General features: G+C 43.8%; 1 protein-coding gene across 1 annotated transcript; it reads right to left on the bottom strand.

Moving 5' to 3' along the window:
- Positions 1–1758: 1758 nt before the first annotated feature.
- Positions 1759–21231, bottom strand: LOC310783417 (ectonucleoside triphosphate diphosphohydrolase 2-like). Its single transcript, XM_083644278.1, has 9 exons — positions 21065–21231; positions 12814–12931; positions 9512–9662; positions 9080–9239; positions 8356–8583; positions 6794–7069; positions 6539–6658; positions 3711–3845; positions 1759–2076 (listed from the first exon to the last, which is right to left on the bottom strand). Exons 1-9 carry the CDS (start codon positions 21179–21181, stop codon positions 1864–1866), a joined length of 1518 nt encoding a protein of 505 aa, XP_083500404.1. The 5' UTR covers positions 21182–21231; the 3' UTR covers positions 1759–1863.
- Positions 21232–22821: the final 1590 nt, after the last annotated feature.

Below are 22821 nucleotides of genomic sequence, written 5' to 3' on the forward strand. Positions count from 1 at the left end.
AAAGTTAGCTAACTTCAAGCTAAATGAATGATCTCTTGCTGTGGAAGTTAAGAATGTAGCAAGACTATTGTCTTAGCAGAGCTGAGGGAGTCAAATTAATGATCGGATGCTAATTTAAAAAGAAAAGTGAGTCAAATTGATATGATAATCTGAAAGCTAATAAAAACAACACTAGTCTTGGTTACAGTTGAAACCATAATAAAAGACTGAATGACAGATTGATTCGTCCATTTAAAATTGGTAATGGTGAGGAGGAACATTTTAAATACATATTTATTGTGACCACAGCTTGTAATTAAAGACACAGGCATGTAAAATTAAATGAATGAAACGTTGTGGGTTTTAATCTTCTTCTGGTTGGGCTGGTAGCCTACTGTCATAACAAACAGCAAGAATGGAAATGATCATTGGATGGTTACAGTACATTGTATCTGTTGTGATCAAAAATGATGATGTATTAATATGATGCGTTACATAATCGTTTCAATAGTCCTCATTTTGGGGATTGGCAAACAAGAAATTGCACAATACATTTGTGTGCTTCAGAGTTTTCACTTCGCTTTCACACACACACACACACACACACACACACACACACACAAACACACACACACACACACACACACACACACACACACACACACACACACACACACACACACACACACACACACACACACAAAAACGGAAAACGGAATAAAAATAGCTATTTAGATGCAGGAAAGACAGGCTCACACTTGGCCCCAAATCAGCTCCATTTTACAACTGACTTAGACGCTATTGATCTCAAAACAACGCTAGGACGGCCAGAAACGCCGCGGACATCACTTGGTGAGTGGTCAAATCATAATTAATGCCAGGAGATGGGTCCAGGTTAAAAAAAAACGAAATTCTCCTTTAAGTTTAAGATCAGACTGCAGACTGTTCCATGCGGTGGGTGCAGAGAACCTAAAAGCTTTCTTCTCCAATTCAGTTCGGACTTTGGGAACAGAAAATTGTAGAGTGTCCTGAGAACGAAGATTGTAATTCCCACATTTGAAGCTTAAAAGTGACGACAGGTAGGTAGGAACTTTGCCAAGAATGGCTTTGTAAATTAAGACATACCAATGACTGAGGCGGCGTGTACATAAAGCAGCCCAATTCACTTTTGAATACAATGCACAATGATGAGTAAGAGATCCACAGTTTGTAATGAACCTCAAAGCCCCATGATACACACTGTCCAGCATGTGGAGACACTGAGCAGTGGCATTCATATATAGCACATCGCCATAGTCGCACTCAGAGTGTGTGTGTGTGTGTGTGTGTGTGTGTGTGTGTGTGTGTGTGTTCATGCCAATTGGCTAAAAAGGGGTGGGGGTTTCTAAATGCAGGGTGGCAGGAGCAGAGTAGGGTGGGCTGTCCCTGCCATCCTGGATTTTCGGAAATTTGCACGTGTGGTCAAGTTTTAGGACAGATGACGAGGCTAGATGTTCTATAGGAGGATGACCAGGCTAGATGTTCTATAGGAGGATGACCAGGCTAGATGTTCTATAGGAGGATGAACTGGACCATGAATTCTTCTTCAACTGCTGGTTGTGGATAGCAGTTCCAGCAGGGCACCCAAACCTCCCTTTTCCCCGGCCACAACTGAGAGCTTGACCATCACAATTTCACTGGCTCAAGACATTTTTCCATTTAAATTGTTGTTGTTTATATTCTAGCAAGCCGAAGCCATTGCATTTGTGTCTCAGAAAGAAGCATAATTCTGCACAGTCAGACTTTGTCGTCATTACGTTTATTTATCACATCGCATCCTGGTTGTATCGAAACACAAACCCCATCACGTATGGAATCGTATGGTCAGATAAGCATATCTTATCCTCAATCCAAGGTCTCTCCATCAAACCTCTTCTTTAGACAGCACATGGCCAGGAGGTATCCCATGGCGATGAGGAGGAGGAGGACGAAGATGAAGATGATGCCAGCCCAGGGCCCGGGGGGCAGAGCCTTCACCAGGCCCAGGCTCTCTGCAGGCAGCATGCTGCTGAGCGTCAGCATGTAGCCCAACGCCCAGCCCACTGACGAGCCTCCCACCTGCAACACACAGCAAAGCCTGAAAGCACAGCATAGCATGGAGCAACTCATCCATTTCCTCCCTATAGATGTCAAGGCAACTTGGGGTGCGTTCCGATCGGCAAGTCACTTAGGCAGGGTGACATTAATTTTTCCCCCAATTCCCGTGAGATTCCCGTGGGATGGGAGTCATTTTCACTATTCATAACATGATTGGGCCACGACAGGAAAGAAGTCAGCGGGAGCGGGCGGGAGTGGGCGGGACCGGGCGGGAGCGGGCGGGAGCGGGCGGGAGTGGGCGGGAGCGGGCGGGAGTGAACAACTGTTGTTCACTTCACCCATTTGCCAAGCAAGATTTCCCATCAGTCATTGCGCAGAATAATAGTAATAATAACAATAGGCTAAAAACAAAGAGTGTATTGGAGCTTATAAAAGGAGTTGACATATGTCTGTAAACATTGTCATTGTAAATGACCTTATCATCATTGATGTGACTATTTGAGTGGTTAAGTTACCTAATGCTCAAATAATCTATAAAGCAAATACTCTCGGGCAACAAGCTTGACCTTATAACTACTGGCTTCAAGCTAAACAGACTTTGGTTGTCGTGTACCTAAGGTGACCAGACGTCCCCGATTTTCAGGGACAGTCCCCGTTTTTGGTCACCTGTCCCCATGGAGCTGTCCCCCGAAAATGTCCCTGATTTTCTACTCCTCATCTACAGCTAACATTACTGTCTTTCAGATGCTCCAGTGGGAGTGAAGATGCTTATATATCATGGAACTTTACAACCACAAACTAGAGACCTATAGGGCATTCAGGGGATGTATGGTCTTCCAAGGTATATTGACAATAAGGGGGTTTCTGAGCAATTTCCAGAACAGAAGTGCTCGCCACTCAATCACCAAAAAATTCTAATCTTACAGAAATCTCCAAATGTCAAAAGTTTTTCATAGCAAATCACAACATGAATTTTTCTTGGTAAGTCTTGGTATCAGTCGGCTTGCACCATACTTTGTTACAGTAGCTACAACAGTTTCATCGTCAAAATACATGAAACCGGAATTGTCTGACTTTTTTATTTGATATATATTGGATATTTTAATGACAGGCCTATATTGACTGCCAAACTGGAGATGTCCCCGATTTTCATTTCAGAAATCTGGTCACCTTAATGTTAGATGTAGTTAGTAGCAGCTGGTTTCGTTTGTTGCAGGGTCTCGCATGGAGGAATGTCTGCTGCAAACAGTTTAGCAGACATTCGTTTAGTTTGGCAGTTATTGAAAGTTGATTTGAGTTCAAGCTGATGCCAGCGATGTCATTTATTTGTGCATGAATGACAGTTCTCAGACAGACAGTTTTTGGATACTGTATGTGTGAGATCATGTGCACAATAAATCAGCATTGTTTTTCAGTGAAGTGTCCCTTTAACAAAGTTGTTTCAGTTGCCTAACCTTACCGTTTTATATGCGTGACGTTTTCAAATTAACCAACATTTGTTGTCAAATGGACGTTGAGATTCGACAATTCTAGAGACGTTGTCGTGAGACGTTTTGCGCTGTGGGACAACATCGCTTTACACAATTATTTTGGAGATTGTGATGTGTCAAGAAGACACCATCTATTGATGGCAGTCAACAAATCTATTTGCTCACCTTCCTCTCAAAAGAGATCTGGGGGAAGGAGTGTTCATCAAAACCGTAGCCTTTCGTCAAGAGAACATGGATGAAGTTGGAGACGGCGCAGTATGTTATTAAGTATTTCTCCTTGCCTGGTGCCTTTTTCTGCATCTGTGTGATAGTCAGAGGTTAATTAATGCTTAGTTAATGCTTAATAATGCTTAATTAACCGTTAATTAACAGGGTTAGTAAAGTGCTGTCATAAGCAGAGGTGTGAGTCCCATGTCTTCATTCTTGAGGCAAAAGCCTCAAGTCAAGTCTCAAGTCTAAATGTGGAACAGCAAGTCAAGTCAAATCAAGAGTCAATATCATTTAGAACCTTGCTGAGATCATCATGAGTTTGATTCTAGCAGCTACCTCAGCGAACGTAGCTGTCATGTTGCACACAGTCATATCTATAGTATAGCAGATACCTCAGTGAGGGTCATGTTGCACACAGTCATATCTATAGTATAGCAGATACCTCAGCGAGGGTCATGTTGCACACAGTCATATCTATAGTATATCAGATACCTCAGTGAGGGTCATGTTGCACACAGTCATATCTATAGTATAGCAGATACCTCAGCGAGGGTCATGTTGCACACAGTCATATCTACAGTATAGCAGATACCTCAGCGAGGGTCATGTTGCACACAGTCATATCTATAGCAGCTACCTCAGCGAGGGTCATGTTGCACACAGTCATATCTATAACAGATACCTCAGCGAGGGTCATGTTGCACACAGTCATATCTACAGTATAGCAGATACCTCAGTGAGGGTCATGTTGCACACAGTCATATCTATAGTATAGCAGATACCTCAGCGAGGGTCATGTTGCACACAGTCATATCTACAGTATAGCAGATACCTCAGCGAGGGTCATGTTGCACACAGTCATATCTATAGCAGCTACCTCAGCGAGGGTCATGTTGCACACAGTCATATCTACAGTATAGCAGATACCTCAGCGAGGGTCATGTTGCACACAGTCATATCTACAGTATAGCAGCTACCTCAGCGAGGGTCATGTTGCACACAGTCATATCTATAACAGATACCTCAGCGAGGGTCATGTTGCACACAGTCATATCTATAGCAGATACCTCAGCGAGGGTCATGTTGCACACAGTCATATCTATAACAGCTACCTCAGCGAGGGTCATGTTGCACACAGTCATATCTATAGCAGATACCTCAGTGAGGGTCATGTTGCACACAGTCATATCTATAGCAGCTACCTCAGCGAGGGTCATGTTGCACACAGTTATATCTATAGCAGCTACCTCAGCGAGGGTCATGTTGCACACAGTCATATCTATAGCAGCTACCTCAGCGAGGGTCATGTTGCACACAGTCATATCTATAGCAGCTACCTCAGCGAGGGTCATGTTGCACACAGTCATATCTATAACAGCTACCTCAGTGAGGGTCATGTTGCACACAGTCATATCTATAGCAGCAACCTCAGCGAGGGTCATGTTGCACACAGTCATATCTATAGCAGCAACCTCAGCGAGGGTCATGTTGCACACAGTCATATCTATAACAGCTACCTCAGCGAGGGTCTTGTTGCACACAGTCATATCTATAGCAGCTACCTCAGCGAGGGTCATGTTGCACACAGTCATATCTATAGCAGCAACCTCAGCGAGGGTCATGTTGCACACAGTCATATCTATAACAGCTACCTCAGCGAGGGTCTTGTTGCACACAGTCATATCTATAGCAGCTACCTCAGTGAGGGTCATGTTGCACACAGTCATATCTATAGCAGCTACAAGTACCTCAGCGAGGGTCATGTTGCACACAGTCATATCTATAGCAGCTAGCTCAGCGAGGGTCACGTTGCACACAGTCATATCTATAGCAGCTACCTCAGCGAGGGTCATGTTGCACACAGTCATATCTATAGCAGATACCTCAGCGAGGGTCATGTTGCACACAGTCATATCTATAGCAGATACCTCAGCGAGGGTCATGTTGCACACAGTCATATCTATAACAGCTAACTCAGTGAGGGTCATGTTGCACACAGTTATATCTATAGCAGATACCTCAGCGAGGGTCATGTTGCACACAGTCATATCTATAACAGCTAACTCAGTGAGGGTCATGTTGCACACAGTTATATCTATAGCAGATACCTCAGCGAGGGTCATGTTGCACACAGTCATATCTATAACAGCTATCTCAGTGAGGGTCATGTTGCACACAGTTATATCTATAGCAGCAACCTCAGCGAGGGTCATGTTGCACACAGTCATATCTATAGCAGCTACCTCAGCGAGGGTCATGTTGCACACAGTCATATCTATAGCAGCAACCTCAGCGAGGGTCATGTTGCACACAGTCATATCTATAGCAGATACCTCAGCGAGGGTCATGTTGCACACAGTCATATCTATAGCAGATACCTCAGCGAGGGTCATGTTGCACACAGTCATATCTATAGCAGCAACCTCAGCGAGGGTCATGTTGCACACAGTTATATCTATAGCAGATACCTCAGCGAGGGTCATGTTGCACACAGTCATATCTATAGCAGCTACCTCAGCGAGGGTCATGTTGCACACAGTCATATCTATAGCAGATACCTCAGCTAGGGTCATGTTGCACACAGTCATATCTATAGCAGATACCTCAGCGAGGGTCATGTTGCACACAGTCATATCTATAGCAGCAACCTCAGCGAGGGTCATGTTGCACACAGTTATATCTATAGCAGATACCTCAGCGAGGGTCATGTTGCACACAGTCATATCTATAGCAGCTACCTCAGCGAGGGTCATGTTGCACACAGTTATATCTATAGCAGATACCTCAGCGAGGGTCATGTCGCACACAGTCCTGCTGGCCTCCTCCATTTGGGAGAGGGATGTGATGGTGAGACCGGTGGCACGCTGCAGATAGCTATGAGTGTAGTAGAAGCCTGAGAACGCCTGTGGAGAGAAGACTTTGAGTTAAACCAAGGACAATCACCCGGGGATATCCTGCTTTGTTCTAATATACAGGTAGGCCCTGGTGTAGGCCATGGTGTAGGCCCTGGTGTAGGCCCTGGGTTTGTAGGCCCTCACCATGAAGCTCCCGGTCACATTGGGTTGCCAGAATCCGTTGAAAGAACAACGGGAGTAATTATAGCACTCGTGGAAGGAAAACATATCTGTCACATTGCCCAGGCACTGGTGGTAATCTCCCGTGCCCTCTACTGTTATAGAGTGCTGGGGATCGAACCGCGCTGGTCTGTACGCCTCAGTGCATGGAGAGTCAAACACATCCCTCCCCAGCTTGATGGAGACATTGAAGTCTGATGGATAGCAGGGGTGGAGCACCTTGGCTCCAACACCTTGAGTCTGAGAAGAGGCAAAAAACAAAACAAAATATGACGTGATGGTGAGAGTTTTTCAACCTGTATAAATCATTGGTGTTCTATGAAAACATACATGTGCGTGCTGTATTAACGCACGTCACCATTTGTGCCAAAGAACTGATATGAATAAGAACCGAATATTAATAGCTTGTTCCACTGATGATGATGTTGATGATGTTTTTTATTTGAGTGTCATGCACCTTTATGGGCTTACAAGACACTATACAATATTTACAATAGCCAGGATGGCCACACGACAAATCGTCATATTCCTTTGCACAGAATCAAAAAAGGAAAAGGCAACAAAACAGTCACTTCCAAGAGATACAGTTATACTGGGTACAATGTTCCCTGTCTTAGTCGCCAGGCATTTTCTATAAATCTGGCTAAAACAAAAATGTCCTTATCAAAGAGCCAACTCAACATATGACCTTCAGATGACCTTCTGACAACCAAAACAGATCGGGATTCTTCAACTGGATTTTCTCAAATAAAGGATTCCTCAAATCGTTGTACATCAATATGATGTGACTGTATTCTCTGATCCTGTTACCCTGATGAGGTGAGCCAGCCTACCTGAGCTTTCCTGGCAACAGCAATATGATATCACTTGATTCTCTGATCATGTTATGATATGACTTGATTCTCTGATCATGTTATGATATGACTTGATTCTCTGATCATGTTATGATATGACTGTATTCTCTGATCATGTTATGATATGATTTGATTCTCTGATCATGTTATGATATGATTTGATTCTCTGATCATGTTATGATATGATTTGATTCTCTGATCATGTTATGATATGATTTGATTCTCTGATCATGTTATGATATGATTTGATTCTCTGATCATGTTATGATATGATTTGATTCTCTGATCATGTTATGATATGACTTGATTCTCTGATCATGTTATGATATGACTTGATTCTCTGATCATGTTATGATATGACTGTATTCTCTGATCATGTTATGATATGATTTGATTCTCTGATCATGTTATGATATGATTTGATTCTCTGATCATGTTATGATATGATTTGATTCTCTGATCATGTTATGATATGATTTGATTCTCTGATCATGTTATGATATGATTTGATTCTCTGATCATGTTATGATATGACTGTATTCTCTGATCATGTTATGATATGATTTGATTCTCTGATCATGTTATGATATGATTTGATTCTCTGATCATGTTATGATATGATTTGATTCTCTGATCATGTTATGATATGACTTGATTCTCTGATCATGTTACCCTGATGAGGTGAGCCAGCAGTTTCCGGAGGAACTGGTCTTGGCCGTAACACAAGAAGCTCTGGGTGTAGAGGCGGTAGGTCCGTCCGTAAAGCCTCAGCTCCATCGCATTGGACGTGTCCTCCACCTTCGCTGACGTCTCAAAGGTAATCTGAGTGGAGGCACCACCCAAATCCAAAGCACCCACTGCATCGCGGTCAGGGGTCACCCAGTGTCCAACAAAACCATACTGGGTGCCAAAGAAAACACAGGAGTCAAGACATAAGAATTTGAGGAAACATCCACCCTAAAACAGGTTAAAAAAAAGAAGCTAATGGTGAGGTATAGCTTGCTTTTTTGGACCCATTTTGTTGTTTTGTCGTGTGGTGGTGTTTTTGTCATATTTCCATAGATAACTGACCTAAATGTAGACAATGTGATGTCATTTCCAGAGCTGCTATACAGTGGAGTTTGAAAAACAGAAAATGTAATTTTTGGGGTAATTTGAACAACTGGGTATTTGTTCTCTCCCATTTTATTTGACTGGACAAATTTTCATTCGCTTATTCGATATTTATTGCTACTGTGCTCTTCTTCGCCCACACATAATTGACATCATGACATCATCGTGTGTGTGTGTGTGTGTGTGTGTGTGTGTGTGTGTGTGTGTGTGTGTGTGTGTGCACAGCCAGCCATGAGTGCACACCTTAATCACCTTAATCATGAATTAATTAATTAGTGCACACCTTAATCAAGTTTTCCATTAAGTAGTTGACTGTGACCCAGCCGTACGCCCCCTCCGCCTGTCCGCTCAAGATGGCCGCCTCACGGAAGTGAAAAGGATACGAGCGCACCTTGTGGCCCACCTCCTTCAGTATCTGCTGTGACTCTGTGGCATTGACTTTGCTGTTAAAGAGTAGAGAGAGTCAAAGCAGGAATCCAATCATATTTCAACATCAACGAACCCATTATGAGATCCATTTTAACCCATTGATACCTGATGCAGCATTTGCGTGTATATCCCTCATTTGTGTGTGTATCCCTTTAAGACCGCGAACCGCGTGACGGTTCACGGTCTTAAAGGGATACACACACAAATGTTGCATCGGGTATCAATGGGTTAACCCATGCATAATAGATGAGACACTGGGGGGGTTACAGTTAACTTGTATACTGACTTCAACAGCCTCATGCCTGCAGTGGCTCCCAGATAGAGCGGGGTGAGATGGTGCCTGGGTTTGGGAATGTCCTTCATAGCCTGGTCCAGACAAGCCTCCAGACTTCGTGCGGCGCCCCCACGATCACCCGCGTAGCTGGAGATTCCTCCACCTTCACAAAGACAGGCAGAAAGACCTTAGCCTGACCTTCCCCACAACACAAAATGGCTTCCCTGTCTTGTAGTTGGTACAGGCTTCTTTATTCACAGGCTCATTCAGCTCCTAGCAACTAGCTTCTCTGCTAGCTCTACACACGACACCCGCTCTAGCTCCCTCGCATAGCTAGACTGGCTTCCGCCACGCGGCCGCTGGTCCCATATACCCCCTTCCCCCTAGGAACACACCCACACACATTAGTTCCTAGCTAACACGGAAACACCACAATACCTGCGATTACCTGGATCGCTACATATCCCCCACTCAACTTTAATTGTCGCTCCCACGCGACACCCACAACCCACACATATCCCCCCTGTACCAAAACACACCAACACCAACACTTTTTGTATTCCCCCAATTTGTCTCTTCTTATTTCACCACTTCTTAATTTTCGTTCCACCACCACCATTTGCATTTCTTTCCATTCCTTTCCTCTTTTCCCATTCCTTTAAATTCACTCCACATTTCAGTTAACATTCCCATTCCAATAGCCCTTTTCTTTAACACCACTTAATTTTGCATTCACTCCCACCATCATTTAGTTACTTCCCATTAGCACCCTTTTCACCAACATTTTCAATTAACACAAGCCCCAACATTTACATTCCCTCTTTTCTCTTTACACACATTTCAACCCAAACATAACCCCCACATTTTCATTATTTCTTTTCTCTTTTACCTTCATTTAAACCTTTTTTCTTACTCACATTATCCCACTTCACTTCAACCACCATTTCCATCCCCCCTTTTTCAACCTCTGTCCCACCTGAAGTACATTACTCCCTCTCAACCCCCAGTGGGGTTAGTCCTTCCCAGGGTGACTCTTTTCAGCCCCTTTTCTGTGCTCTACAGTCATCACATGCACTGCAGTATCTCCGCACGTCCTCCTTTTGTTTGCCCCAGTAGAAATGTCTACGGATGAGGCTGAGTGTCTCTTCGGGCCCACGATCACCGTATGGGCCCTCGTGCACCCCCTTCAGTGCCAATTCTCGCAGGCAACCGGGTACCACCCACTGGGTCCCGCTTTTCCCGTGCCCCTTTCTCTCCAAAACCCAATCTCCACCCAGATGCAGGTCCGAAAACATGTTCCACAGTCCCCTCGTGGCCCCGGAACACAGGTGAATCTCCTCCACAGGGGGGCGGCGTCCGGCCGCTACCCACGCGTACACCGGACCGATATCCGCATCCTCCATCTGTCTGCGTCTCCACTCACCCCCGTTGACATGCGTGATGTGCCTGTCCTCGTCTGTCGGCTCCACCGCTTGCACTCGCTCATCCTCCCGTCCCGCTCCCCCAGGGGGCGGCGTGTTGAGGGCAGCAGGGCGAACACCACCGGCGTCGATCTCCACCTCGGCTCTCTGCAGTGCAACCGTGGGGGGTGTGTAGCGGCTAGGCTGGACCGGTTCCCCCGGCGGTAACCCCCCAGGCTCACCCGAAGACTCGAGTGTCGCTTCCCCGACTGCCACAGCATTGCAGGTGATGTCTCTCGCTTCCCTCTGGCTGTTCAGCACGATCCCCATTATCCTGATTGTCTCATCACTGATGATGATGTCCCCCTCTACCGGCTGGTATGCAGAGCAGCTAGCCTGGGCCGGCTCAACCGTCACTCTCCTGCCCTGAATAACCGGCTCTGCACTACGCCGCTGCTCCGCCGCTTGTAGCTCAGGCTGCTCCCCCGGCTGTGTGTCTCTTCCAGCGTTCACACTCTCAGTGCAGTCTCTGGCTAAATGCTCAGGCGAACGGCACGTCCAACAAAGTCTCACCTGTCCGCCGCCTGCACGTCCCTCCTCTCCCGCTGTTCTCCAGTCCCCGACAGCTTCTTGACACTCTCTGGCTATGTGTCCCAAGGCACCGCATGCCCAGCAGGCTCCCTGCTGTCCCCAGTACCTTTGCTCCGCATACCCGGTCCGTCTCCCGGGACCGCTTCGGCACCACCTCGCCACGTGGCCCGGTTCTCCACAGGTCCAACACTCTCTTTGCGGCTCCTCCGTCCGCTTCTCTCCGCGCTGCGCAACCTCTCGTAGCAGCTTCATAAGCTCCTCTGCCCAGTCAGGCATCGCCTCCACCAGCCCTCTGATCTCCTGCATCAAGCGGGCCTCCACGCCGGCAAGTACCGCGCTGAGCTCCTGCTTCAGGCGGCCCTCCTCCCCGTCCACCGACAGGCGTTCTTCTATGCGCACCATCACACGTGGCGCCCCTAGCAGCTAGCACACGCAGCTAGCCTGCTACCGCTAGGTCGCTCGAGCCGTCTGATCTCCAACTTTTCCTCTGCCGTTCCTCCTCACTCTCTCCCCTCTCGACCGAATCAGAGGCGTTACCGCTTCACTTGCTGACACCAATGTAACAAATCGCTTATTCGCCAAGGAACAGAGAGTTGTAGTTGGTACAGGGTTCTTTATTCACAGGCTCATTCAGCTCCTAGCAACTAGCTTCTCTGCTAGCTCTACACACGACACCCGCTCTAGCTCCCTCGCATAGCTAGACTGGCTTCCGCCACGCGGCCGCTGGTCCCATATACCCCCTTCCCCCTAGGAACATACCCACACACATTAGTTCCTAGCTAACACGGAAACACCACAATACCTGCGATTACCTGGATCGCTACAATATTAAAGCTTACGACAGTCTTTTATTAGACATCAGATAGATATGTATTGACTTAAAGGTGGACGTACGATGTCAGTAGATGAACAGTGTTGACCAGACCTTCCCTTCATGTTTTCCTGCAGTTCATTCCAGGCACTTCCGTCTCAAATCACACATTTCGCGTCATTTGGAGACAGAAGTGAGCAGCTGTTCTGCTCGAGGCCAGCTGTTTGAACAACAGATTGTTGTCTTTTGGTTTGTTTGTATTTCGGCATTAACAAGCGTTAATGGTTTGGATACCGTTCATGGTAACAAGTGTTACCGCAAATACTGGCTATCGGTGACTTCAGACTAAAGGTACCGGTATCGGTCTTGAAAAGCCCGGCCAAATCTGAAGATGGATGAGGCAGCATTATGTCAGCTTAGTCTTACATTAGCATTATGTCATTTATTTTATTATAATTACATTTATATTATATTAGTATTATATTATTAGCATTATGTCAGCTTAGTCTTACCTTTCACACGGCACTCACTATGCTGGGTCACGATGCCAGTGCCATTTTGTTTGTCGGCCGGCCATTTGTAGATGTACATGGAGGTGCGGGAGGAGCCTGCATCCACCACGATGCCATACTGAAAAACACAACGATGCCATACTGAAAAACACAACGATGCCATACTGAAAAACACAACGATGCCATACTGAAAAACACAACGATGTCATACTGAAAAACACAACGATGTCATACTGAAAAACACAACGATGTCATACTGAAAAACACAACGATGTCATACTGAAAAACACAACGATGTCATACTGAAAAACACAACGATGCCATACTGAAAAACACAACGATGCCATACTGAAAAACACAACGATGCCATACTGAAAAACAGAGTAGAAACATTCAAGACAAGTGCAGGGACACAGAGGCAAAGAGAGGCATATCTTCTTCATTTACATACAGGCAGTGTATCTTGGAGTTTCCCTACCATTGAATAGTTAAGCAGACAGACTGACCAACACTGACATAAAAAACGGTCATACTCTAAATGTTCCATGCACCTGACACTATATAATAAAATATTGTTTTATACTGATACTTAGTATCCATGCGATACGATATATTGACACAAAAAAGATTGTGATATTATGCTGTATCGACCCCCCCCCCCGAACCCTACCAGTTAGACAGACAACGAAATTCAGATATTGAATATTGACAAAATATCAGCTTTTTGTAGTTTGAATACAAAAGGTATGGGTATTTATTGGCCTTCTAAACCCTCATAATATTGATGCACTTTTATCCACTTGATCGTCCACTTTTGCAGCCTTTTTCTGTTTGCTGTGGTGACACTGTTTAAGAGTTCACCTGTTTGCTGTGCTGACACTGTTTAAGAGTTCACCTGTTTGCTGTGCTGACACTGTTTAAGAGTTCACCTGTTTGCTGTGGTGACACTGTTTAAGAGTTCCTCTGTTTGCTGTGCTGACACTGTTTAAGAGTTCACCTGTTTGCTGTGGTGACACTGTTTAAGAGTTCACCTGTTTGCTGTGCTGACACTGTTTAAGAGTTCACCTGTTTGCTGTGCTGACACTGTTTAAGAGTTCCCCTGTTTGCTGTGGTGACACTGTTTAAGAGTTCACCTGTTTGCTGTGCTGACACTGTTTAAGAGTTCACCTGTTTGCTGTGCTGACACTGTTTAAGAGTTCACCTGTTTGCTGTGCTGACACTGTTTAAGAGTTCACCTGTTTGCTGTGCTGACACTGTTTAAGAGTTCCCCTGTTTGCTGTGGTGACACTGTTTAAGAGTTCACCTGTTTGCTGTGCTGACACTGTTTAAGAGTTCACCTGTTTGCTGTGCTGACACTGTTTAAGAGTTCCTCTGTTTGCTGTGGTGACACTGTTTAAGAGTTCCTCTGTTTGCTGTGGTGACACTGTTTAAGAGTTCACCTGTTTGCTGTGGTGACACTGTTTAAGAGTTCACCTGTTTGCTGTGCTGACACTGTTTAAGAGTTCCTCTGTTTGCTGTGGTGACACTGTTTAAGAGTTCACCTGTTTGCTGTGCTGACACTGTTTAAGAGTTCACCTGTTTGCTGTGCTGACACTGTTTAAGAGTTCCTCTGTTTGCTGTGGTGACACTGTTTAAGAGTTCACCTGTTTGCTGTGGTGATACTGTTTAAGAGTTCCTCTGTTTGCTGTGGTGACACTGTTTAAGAGTTCACCTGTTTGCTGTGGTGACACTGTTTAAGAGTTCCTCTGTTTGCTGTGGTGACACTGTTTAAGAGTTCCTCTGTTTGCTGTGCTGACACTGTTTAAGAGTTCACCTGTTTGCTGTGGTGACACTGTTTAAGAGTTCCTCTGTTTGCTGTGGTGACACTGTTTAAGAGTTCCTCTGTTTGCTGTGCTGACACTGTTTAAGAGTTCACCTGTTTGCTGTGCTGACACTGTTTAAGAGTTCACCTGTTTGCTGTGGTGACACTGTTTAAGAGTTCCTCTGTTTGCTGTGGTGACACTGTTTAAGAGTTCCTCTGTTTGCTGTGCTGACACTGTTTAAGAGTTCACCTGTTTGCTGTGCTGACACTGTTTAAGAGTTCCTCTGTTTGCTGTGGTGACACTGTTTAAGAGTTCCTCTGTTTGCTGTGCTGACACTGTTTAAGAGTTCACCTGTTTGCTGTGCTGACACTGTTTAAGAGTTCACCTGTTTGCTGTGGTGACACTGTTTAAGAGTTCCTCTGTTTGCTGTGGTGACACTGTTTAAGAGTTCCTCTGTTTGCTGTGGTGACACTGTTTAAGAGTTCCTCTGTTTGCTGTGGTGACACTGTTTAAGAGTTCACCTGTTTGCTGTGGTGACACTGTTTAAGAGTTCACCTGTTTGCTGTGCTGACACTGTTTAAGAGTTCCTCTGTTTGCTGTGGTGACACTGTTTAAGAGTTCACCTGTTTGCTGTGGTGACACTGTTTAAGAGTTCACCTGTTTGCTGTGCTGACACTGTTTAAGAGTTCCTCTGTTTGCTGTGGTGACACTGTTTAAGAGTTCACCTGTTTGCTGTGCTGACACTGTTTAAGAGTTCACCTGTTTGCTGTGCTGACACTGTTTAAGAGTTCCTCTGTTTGCTGTGGTGACACTGTTTAAGAGTTCACCTGTTTGCTGTGGTGATACTGTTTAAGAGTTCCTCTGTTTGCTGTGGTGACACTGTTTAAGAGTTCACCTGTTTGCTGTGGTGACACTGTTTAAGAGTTCCTCTGTTTGCTGTGGTGACACTGTTTAAGAGTTCCTCTGTTTGCTGTGCTGACACTGTTTAAGAGTTCACCTGTTTGCTGTGGTGACACTGTTTAAGAGTTCCTCTGTTTGCTGTGGTGACACTGTTTAAGAGTTCCTCTGTTTGCTGTGCTGACACTGTTTAAGAGTTCACCTGTTTGCTGTGCTGACACTGTTTAAGAGTTCACCTGTTTGCTGTGGTGACACTGTTTAAGAGTTCCTCTGTTTGCTGTGGTGACACTGTTTAAGAGTTCCTCTGTTTGCTGTGCTGACACTGTTTAAGAGTTCACCTGTTTGCTGTGCTGACACTGTTTAAGAGTTCCTCTGTTTGCTGTGGTGACACTGTTTAAGAGTTCCTCTGTTTGCTGTGCTGACACTGTTTAAGAGTTCACCTGTTTGCTGTGCTGACACTGTTTAAGAGTTCACCTGTTTGCTGTGGTGACACTGTTTAAGAGTTCCTCTGTTTGCTGTGGTGACACTGTTTAAGAGTTCCTCTGTTTGCTGTGGTGACACTGTTTAAGAGTTCCTCTGTTTGCTGTGGTGACACTGTTTAAGAGTTCACCTGTTTGCTGTGGTGACACTGTTTAAGAGTTCACCTGTTTGCTGTGCTGACACTGTTTAAGAGTTCCTCTGTTTGCTGTGGTGACACTGTTTAAGAGTTCACCTGTTTGCTGTGGTGACACTGTTTAAGAGTTCCTCTGTTTGCTGTGCTGACACTGTTTAAGAGTTCACCTGTTTGCTGTGCTGACACTGTTTAAGAGTTCACCTGTTTGCTGTGGTGACACTGTTTAAGAGTTCCTCTGTTTGCTGTGCTGACACTGTTTAAGAGTTCCTCTGTTTGCTGTGCTGACACTGTTTAAGAGTTCCTCTGTTTGCTGTGGTGATACTGTTTAAGAGTTCCTCTGTTTGCTGTGGTGACACTGTTTAAGAGTTCACCTGTTTGCTGTGCTGACACTGTTTAAGAGTTCCCCTGTTTGCTGTGGTGACACTGTTTAAGAGTTCCTCTGTTTGCTGTGGTGACACTGTTTAAGAGTTCCTCTGTTTGCTGTGCTGACACTGTTTAAGAGTTCACCTGTTTGCTGTGGTGACACTGTTTAAGAGTTCCTCTGTTTGCTGTGGTGACACTGTTTAAGAGTTCACCTGTTTGCTGTGGTGACACTGTTTAAGAGTTCCTCTGTTTGCTGTGCTGACACTGTTTAAGAGTTCCTCTGTTTGCTGTGGTGACACTGTTTAAGAGTTCACCTGTTTGCTGTGCTGACACTGTTTAAGAGTTCACCTGTTTGCTGTGCTGACACTGTTTAAGAGTTCACCTGTTTGCTGTGGTGACACTGTTTAAGAGTTCACCTGTTTGCTGTGGTGACACTGTTTAAGAGTTCACCTGTTTGCTGTGCTGATACTGTTTAAGAGTTCCCCTGTTTGCTGTGCTGACACTGTTTAAGAGTTCACCTGTTTGCTGTGGTGATACTGTTTAAGAGTTCACCTGTTTGCTGTGCTGATACTGTTTAAGAGTTCACCTGTTTGCTGTGCTGATACTGTTTAAGAGTTCACCTGTTTGCTGTGCTGACACTGTTTAAGAGTTCACCTGTTTGCTGTGGTGATACTGTTTAAGAGTTCACCTGTTTGCTGTGGTGATACTGTTTAAGAGTTCACCTGTTTGCTGTGGTGATACTGTTTAAGAGTTCACCTGTTTGCTGTGCTGATACTGTTTAAGAGTTCCCCTGTTTGCTGTGCTGACACTGTTTAAGAGTTCACCTGTTTGCTGTGGTGATACTGTTTAAGAGTTCACCTGTTTGCTGTGCTGACACTGTTTAAGAGTTCACCTGTTTGCTGTGGTGACACTGTTTAAGAGTTCCTCTGTTTGCTGTGGTGATACTGTTTAAGAGTTCACCTGTTTTCTGTGGTGACACTGTTTAAGAGTTCCTCTGTTTGCTGTGCTGACACTGTTTAAGAGTTCCCCTGTTTGCTGTGCTGACACTGTTTAAGAGTTCACCTGTTTGCTGTGGTGATACTGTTTAAGAGTTCACCTGTTTGCTGTGGTGACACTGTTTAAGAGTTCACCTGTTTGCTGTGGTGACACTGTTTAAGAGTTCACCTGTTTGCTGTGCTGATACTGTTTAAGAGTTCACCTGTTTGCTGTGGTGACACTGTTTAAGAGTTCCCCTGTTTGCTGTGCTGACACTGTTTAAGAGTTCACCTGTTTGCTGTGCTGACACTGTTTAAGAGTTCACCTGTTTGCTGTGGTGATACTATTTAAGAGTTCACCTGTTTGCTGTGCTGACACTGTTTAAGAGTTCACCTGTTTGCTGTGCTGACACTGTTTAAGAGTTCACCTGTTTGCTGTGCTGACACTGTTTAAGAGTTCACCTGTTTGCTGTGCTGACACTGTTTAAGAGTTCACCTGTTTGCTGTGCTGACACTGTTTAAGAGTTCACCTGTTTGCTGTGCTGACACTGTTTAAGAGTTCACCTGTTTGCTGTGCTGACACTGTTTAAGAGTTCACCTGTTTGCTGTGCTGACACTGTTTAAGAGTTCACCTGTTTGCTGTGCTGACACTGTTTAAGAGTTCACCTGTTTGCTGTGCTGACACTGTTTAAGAGTTCCTCTGTTTGCTGTGGTTACACTGTTTAAGAGTTCACCTGTTTGCTGTGGTGACACTGTTTAAGAGTTCACCTATTTGCTGTGGTGACACTGTTTAAGAGTTCACCTGTTTGCTGTGGTGATACTGTTTAAGAGTTCACCTGTTTGCTGTGGTGATACTGTTTAAGAGTTCACCTGTTTGCTGTGCTGACACTGTTTAAGAGTTCACCTGTTTGCTGTGCTGACACTGTTTAAGAGTTCCCTTGACTGACAGTCTTGTATGTATTTTAGATTTGACTGCAAACATGTCCCCTCTTGAAACAATAAACGTGTGACTTGCCAGACTCGTCCAGCAGGTACAGTATATTTGACCTTTCTCATCCAACAATGCTGGTTAGGTTTTTGTGTATTCTATTGAAGAGGATTTCAGATTCTCTTAATATAATGTAATTCAAGCTGACAACTTCAAACCATAGAAGAAGATCCATTCATATGGCCATTCAAAAATTATTTCAAAGTGTTGAAGTTTAACAAAAGGGAGGGGTTATGATTTATGTAACAGAGAGAATGACAGCTACTTTTTTCCTCACATTGTTTGTCTCTTTCTTTCTTTCTTTCTTTCTTTCTTTCTTTCTTTCTTTCTTTCTTTCTTTCTTTCTTTCTTTCATTCTTTCTTTCTTTCTTTCTTTCTTTCTTTCAGAATATTTGGTTTAATTTCATGATACCAAGCTACCCACAGTTAAGTGATCCATTCAAATATCCAATGTCTAAAATAAAATATTCTCCACTCCTCCAAGTTATCCCAATGAGGGACATGCATACAGCACATTTTTGCTTGACTGTGATCTCCCCACCTAACAGTGAAGAGAAACCAGTCATTCAAGTCATATTTAATAACAAATATCTGCTCAGATCTAGGAGAAGAAAACATTTTGGAGCTGCTGAACTGGCACATTAAAAGACATAGGACATGTAGGAAACCATTGTGTAATGGCAGAAGCATGCACTCAGGTTCTAAAGAACATCTGCTTACAGTACTATCACTCAGGTTCTAAAGAACATCTGCTTTAAATACAGTACCATCACTCAGGTTCTAAATAACATCTGCTTTAAATACAGTACCATCAGTTGGGTTCTAAATAACATCTGCTTACTGTACCATCACTCAGGTTCTAAATAACATCTGCTTACCATCACTCAGGTTCTAAATAACATCTGCTTTAAATACAGTACCATCACTCAGGTTCTAAATAACATCTGCTTACAGTACCATCACTCAGGTTCTAAAGAAAATCTGCTTTAAATACAGTACCATCACTCAGGTTCTAAAGAACATCTGCTTTAAATACAGTACCATCACTCAGGTTCTAAATAACATCTGCTTACAGTACCATCACTCAGGTTCTAAATAACATCTGCTTACAGTACCATCACTCAGGTTCTAAAGAACATCTGCTTTAAATACAGTACCATCACTCAGGTTCTAAAGAACATCTGCTTTAAATACAGTACCATCACTCAGGTTCTAAAGAACATCTGCTTTAAATACAGTACCATCACTCAGGTTCTAAAGAACATCTGCTTTAACTACAGTACCATCACTCAGGTTCTAAAGAGCATCTGCTTAAATACAGTACCATCACTCAGGTTCTAAATAACATCTGCTTACAGTACCATCACTCAGGTTCTAAAGAACATCTGCTTTAAATACAGTACCATCACTCAGGTTCTAAAGAACATCTGCTTTAAATACAGTATCATCACTCAGGTTCTAAATAACATCTGCTTAAATGCAGTACCATCACTCAGGTTCTAAAGATCATCTGCTTAAATACAGTACCATCACTCAGGTTCTAAAGAGCATCTGCTTTAAATACAGTACCATGCACTCAGGTTCTAAGGAACATCTGCTTAAATACAGTACCATCACTCAGGTTCTAATGAACATCTGCTTCAGTACCATCACTCAGGTTCTAAAGATCATCTGCTTTAAATACAGTACCATCACTCAGGTTCTAAAGAGCATCTGCTTAAATACAGTACCATCACTCAGGTTCTAAATAACATCTGCTTAAATACAGTACCATCACTCAGGTTCTAAAGAACATCTGCTTTAAATACAGTACCATCACTCAGGTTCTAAAGAACATCTGCTTCAGTACCATCACTCAGGTTCTAAAGAACATCTGCTTTAAATACAGTACCATCACTCAGGTTCTAAAGAACATCTGCTTTAACTACAGTACCATCACTCAGGTTCTAAAGAGCATCTGCTTAAATACAGTACCATCACTCAGGTTCTAAATAACATCTGCTTACAGTACCATCACTCAGGTTCTAAAGAACATCTGCTTTAAATACAGTACCATCACTCAGGTTCTAAAGAACATCTGCTTTAAATACAGTATCATCACTCAGGTTCTAAATAACATCTGCTTAAATGCAGTACCATCACTCAGGTTCTAAAGATCATCTGCTTAAATACAGTACCATCACTCAGGTTCTAAAGAGCATCTGCTTTAAATACAGTACCATGCACTCAGGTTCTAAGGAACATCTGCTTAAATACAGTACCATCACTCAGGTTCTAATGAACATCTGCTTCAGTACCATCACTCAGGTTCTAAAGATCATCTGCTTTAAATACAGTACCATCACTCAGGTTCTAAAGAGCATCTGCTTAAATACAGTACCATCACTCAGGTTCTAAATAACATCTGCTTAAATACAGTACCATCACTCAGGTTCTAAAGAACATCTGCTTTAAATACAGTACCATCACTCAGGTTCTAAAGAACATCTGCTTCAGTACCATCACTCAGGTTCTAAAGGACATCTGCTTAAATACAGTACCATCACTCAGGTTCTAAAGGACATCTGCTTAAATACAGTACCATCACTCAGGTTCTAAATAACATCTGCTTTACCATGTTTTCAGGAGTCTCCATCGTTTCTTCAACTGGAAGGACCATGAGCAGAATCCCCGCTATGGCCAGTATCAGCAGCACAACCAGAGGGATGCTGTGGAAGCACTGGATAGCCATAGTGAACACTGGACAGCACAAGACTACTGAGACACTTGTGGCGCTGCTTGATGTGTAAAAGCAATGAAAGGCGTGTATGGGCAGTGTTTGCATATGTGGGTTTGGTCTGAGCTGAAGTCCTAATATAAAACTTAACGAGTTGGATCTCCATCAGGTCATGTGAGGTAGTACATTTCAGGAAGTGTTTATGTTCTGAAGATTCCCTTTAGTTTTTCCACTTCCTCTCCTCATCTAGTCCACTTCCTTTACCTCACTCCTTTCGCTTTACTCCTCATGGATGAGTTATTTTGTTCACCTGTTGGCTCCCTCACTGATTGTCCCCATTAAGTTCACCTGAGTTCCCTCCTCACTCCTTATTTAAGTCTGCACTCCTCAGTGTCCTTCAGTCACACGTGTGGCAGCAGGGACGAGCAGCACTGGTAAGAAGGATTTATCGCATCCTTTTAGTTATATATCCATATTCTCCTTTATATCCCATGTCCTTATTTCTTTGTCCATTGTAGTTCGAATGGAGAACTTAATTTTATATGGGCTAATTTGATTTGTCTTTTCTAATCGTGTTTTATTTGTCTTTCAGAGTAAAGGCAGCCCATGTGTTTTCAATATGGTGTTTTTTCTCCATTGCCAAAACTGATTGCTTGCTGCAAATAACTTCACTTTTCTGCATCATTGAAAGGATGCCCATGCCATGGTGACAGTCAGCTTAAACTTTAGCCCTCCATTACCGTTTATATATGGTACCGATACACACTCCGCCTAGTGGCTTGGAGGTGCATGACCCAGGCTCGCTTTACCAAAGAGGAAATATTACCAAAGAAATAAACAACATAATGTACATAATCTGAAGACACAGGATTTCAATAAGACACAGGCAGTAATGAGGTCATAGATAACTGATCAGAGCTGACAATCAATCAATGATTACCAAGATTAGTGAACAATACAGAATGAAATTATGCAACAGAAGTTGAATTTATTGGCCAGAACGACTCAACATTTGGACGGTGGGGTACTAGTCTCTCTGCAATGCATGCTTTCTCTATCTCACCTCTCACTCCACACTTCTCTCACACACACACACACACACATAGTGTTCAATAAAATGCGGACCACGAAGTACCAACGTTTTATCATGCTGTCACACACACGCACACTTTTTTCCAATCTACTCAACGATTTAAACCAAGTCTCTGCCTGCTAACCCCCCCCCCCCCCCCCCCCCCCCCTCCCCGTGCTGTCTCGAGGATGCTGCTGTACTGTAGGTTATGAAATTCCAGTGGAACCTTGATAAAATTACTAGATTATTACACTTTCATAAGAAAAGAGGAGGCCAAGATGACGTGATGGTAGCAGTGTGTTGTTCAATCCCTTTTCACGTCTCCCAACTATCAAATTTGGCAGTTTGTACGGTCGCTCATGCTCCTTGTCCATTGCAGTTGTTCTAAATGGAAAAGTAGCCTACAAACAAAACAAAGTGACATCAATCCCATGACATCATGCATCCTCAAGACATTCCTATTCCTGCTGGTCAGCTGATCATCACCATCCTCCAATGGTTTTGGGGCGTGGGCTGATGTATAATGATACACTGTGTAGGATATTACAATATTGATTAACCCTCCATGACAATGCACACACTC

This window comes from Poromitra crassiceps (assembly GCF_964638095.1).
Source record: "Poromitra crassiceps genome assembly, chromosome: 10".
Lineage (NCBI taxonomy): Eukaryota > Metazoa > Chordata > Actinopteri > Beryciformes > Melamphaidae > Poromitra > Poromitra crassiceps.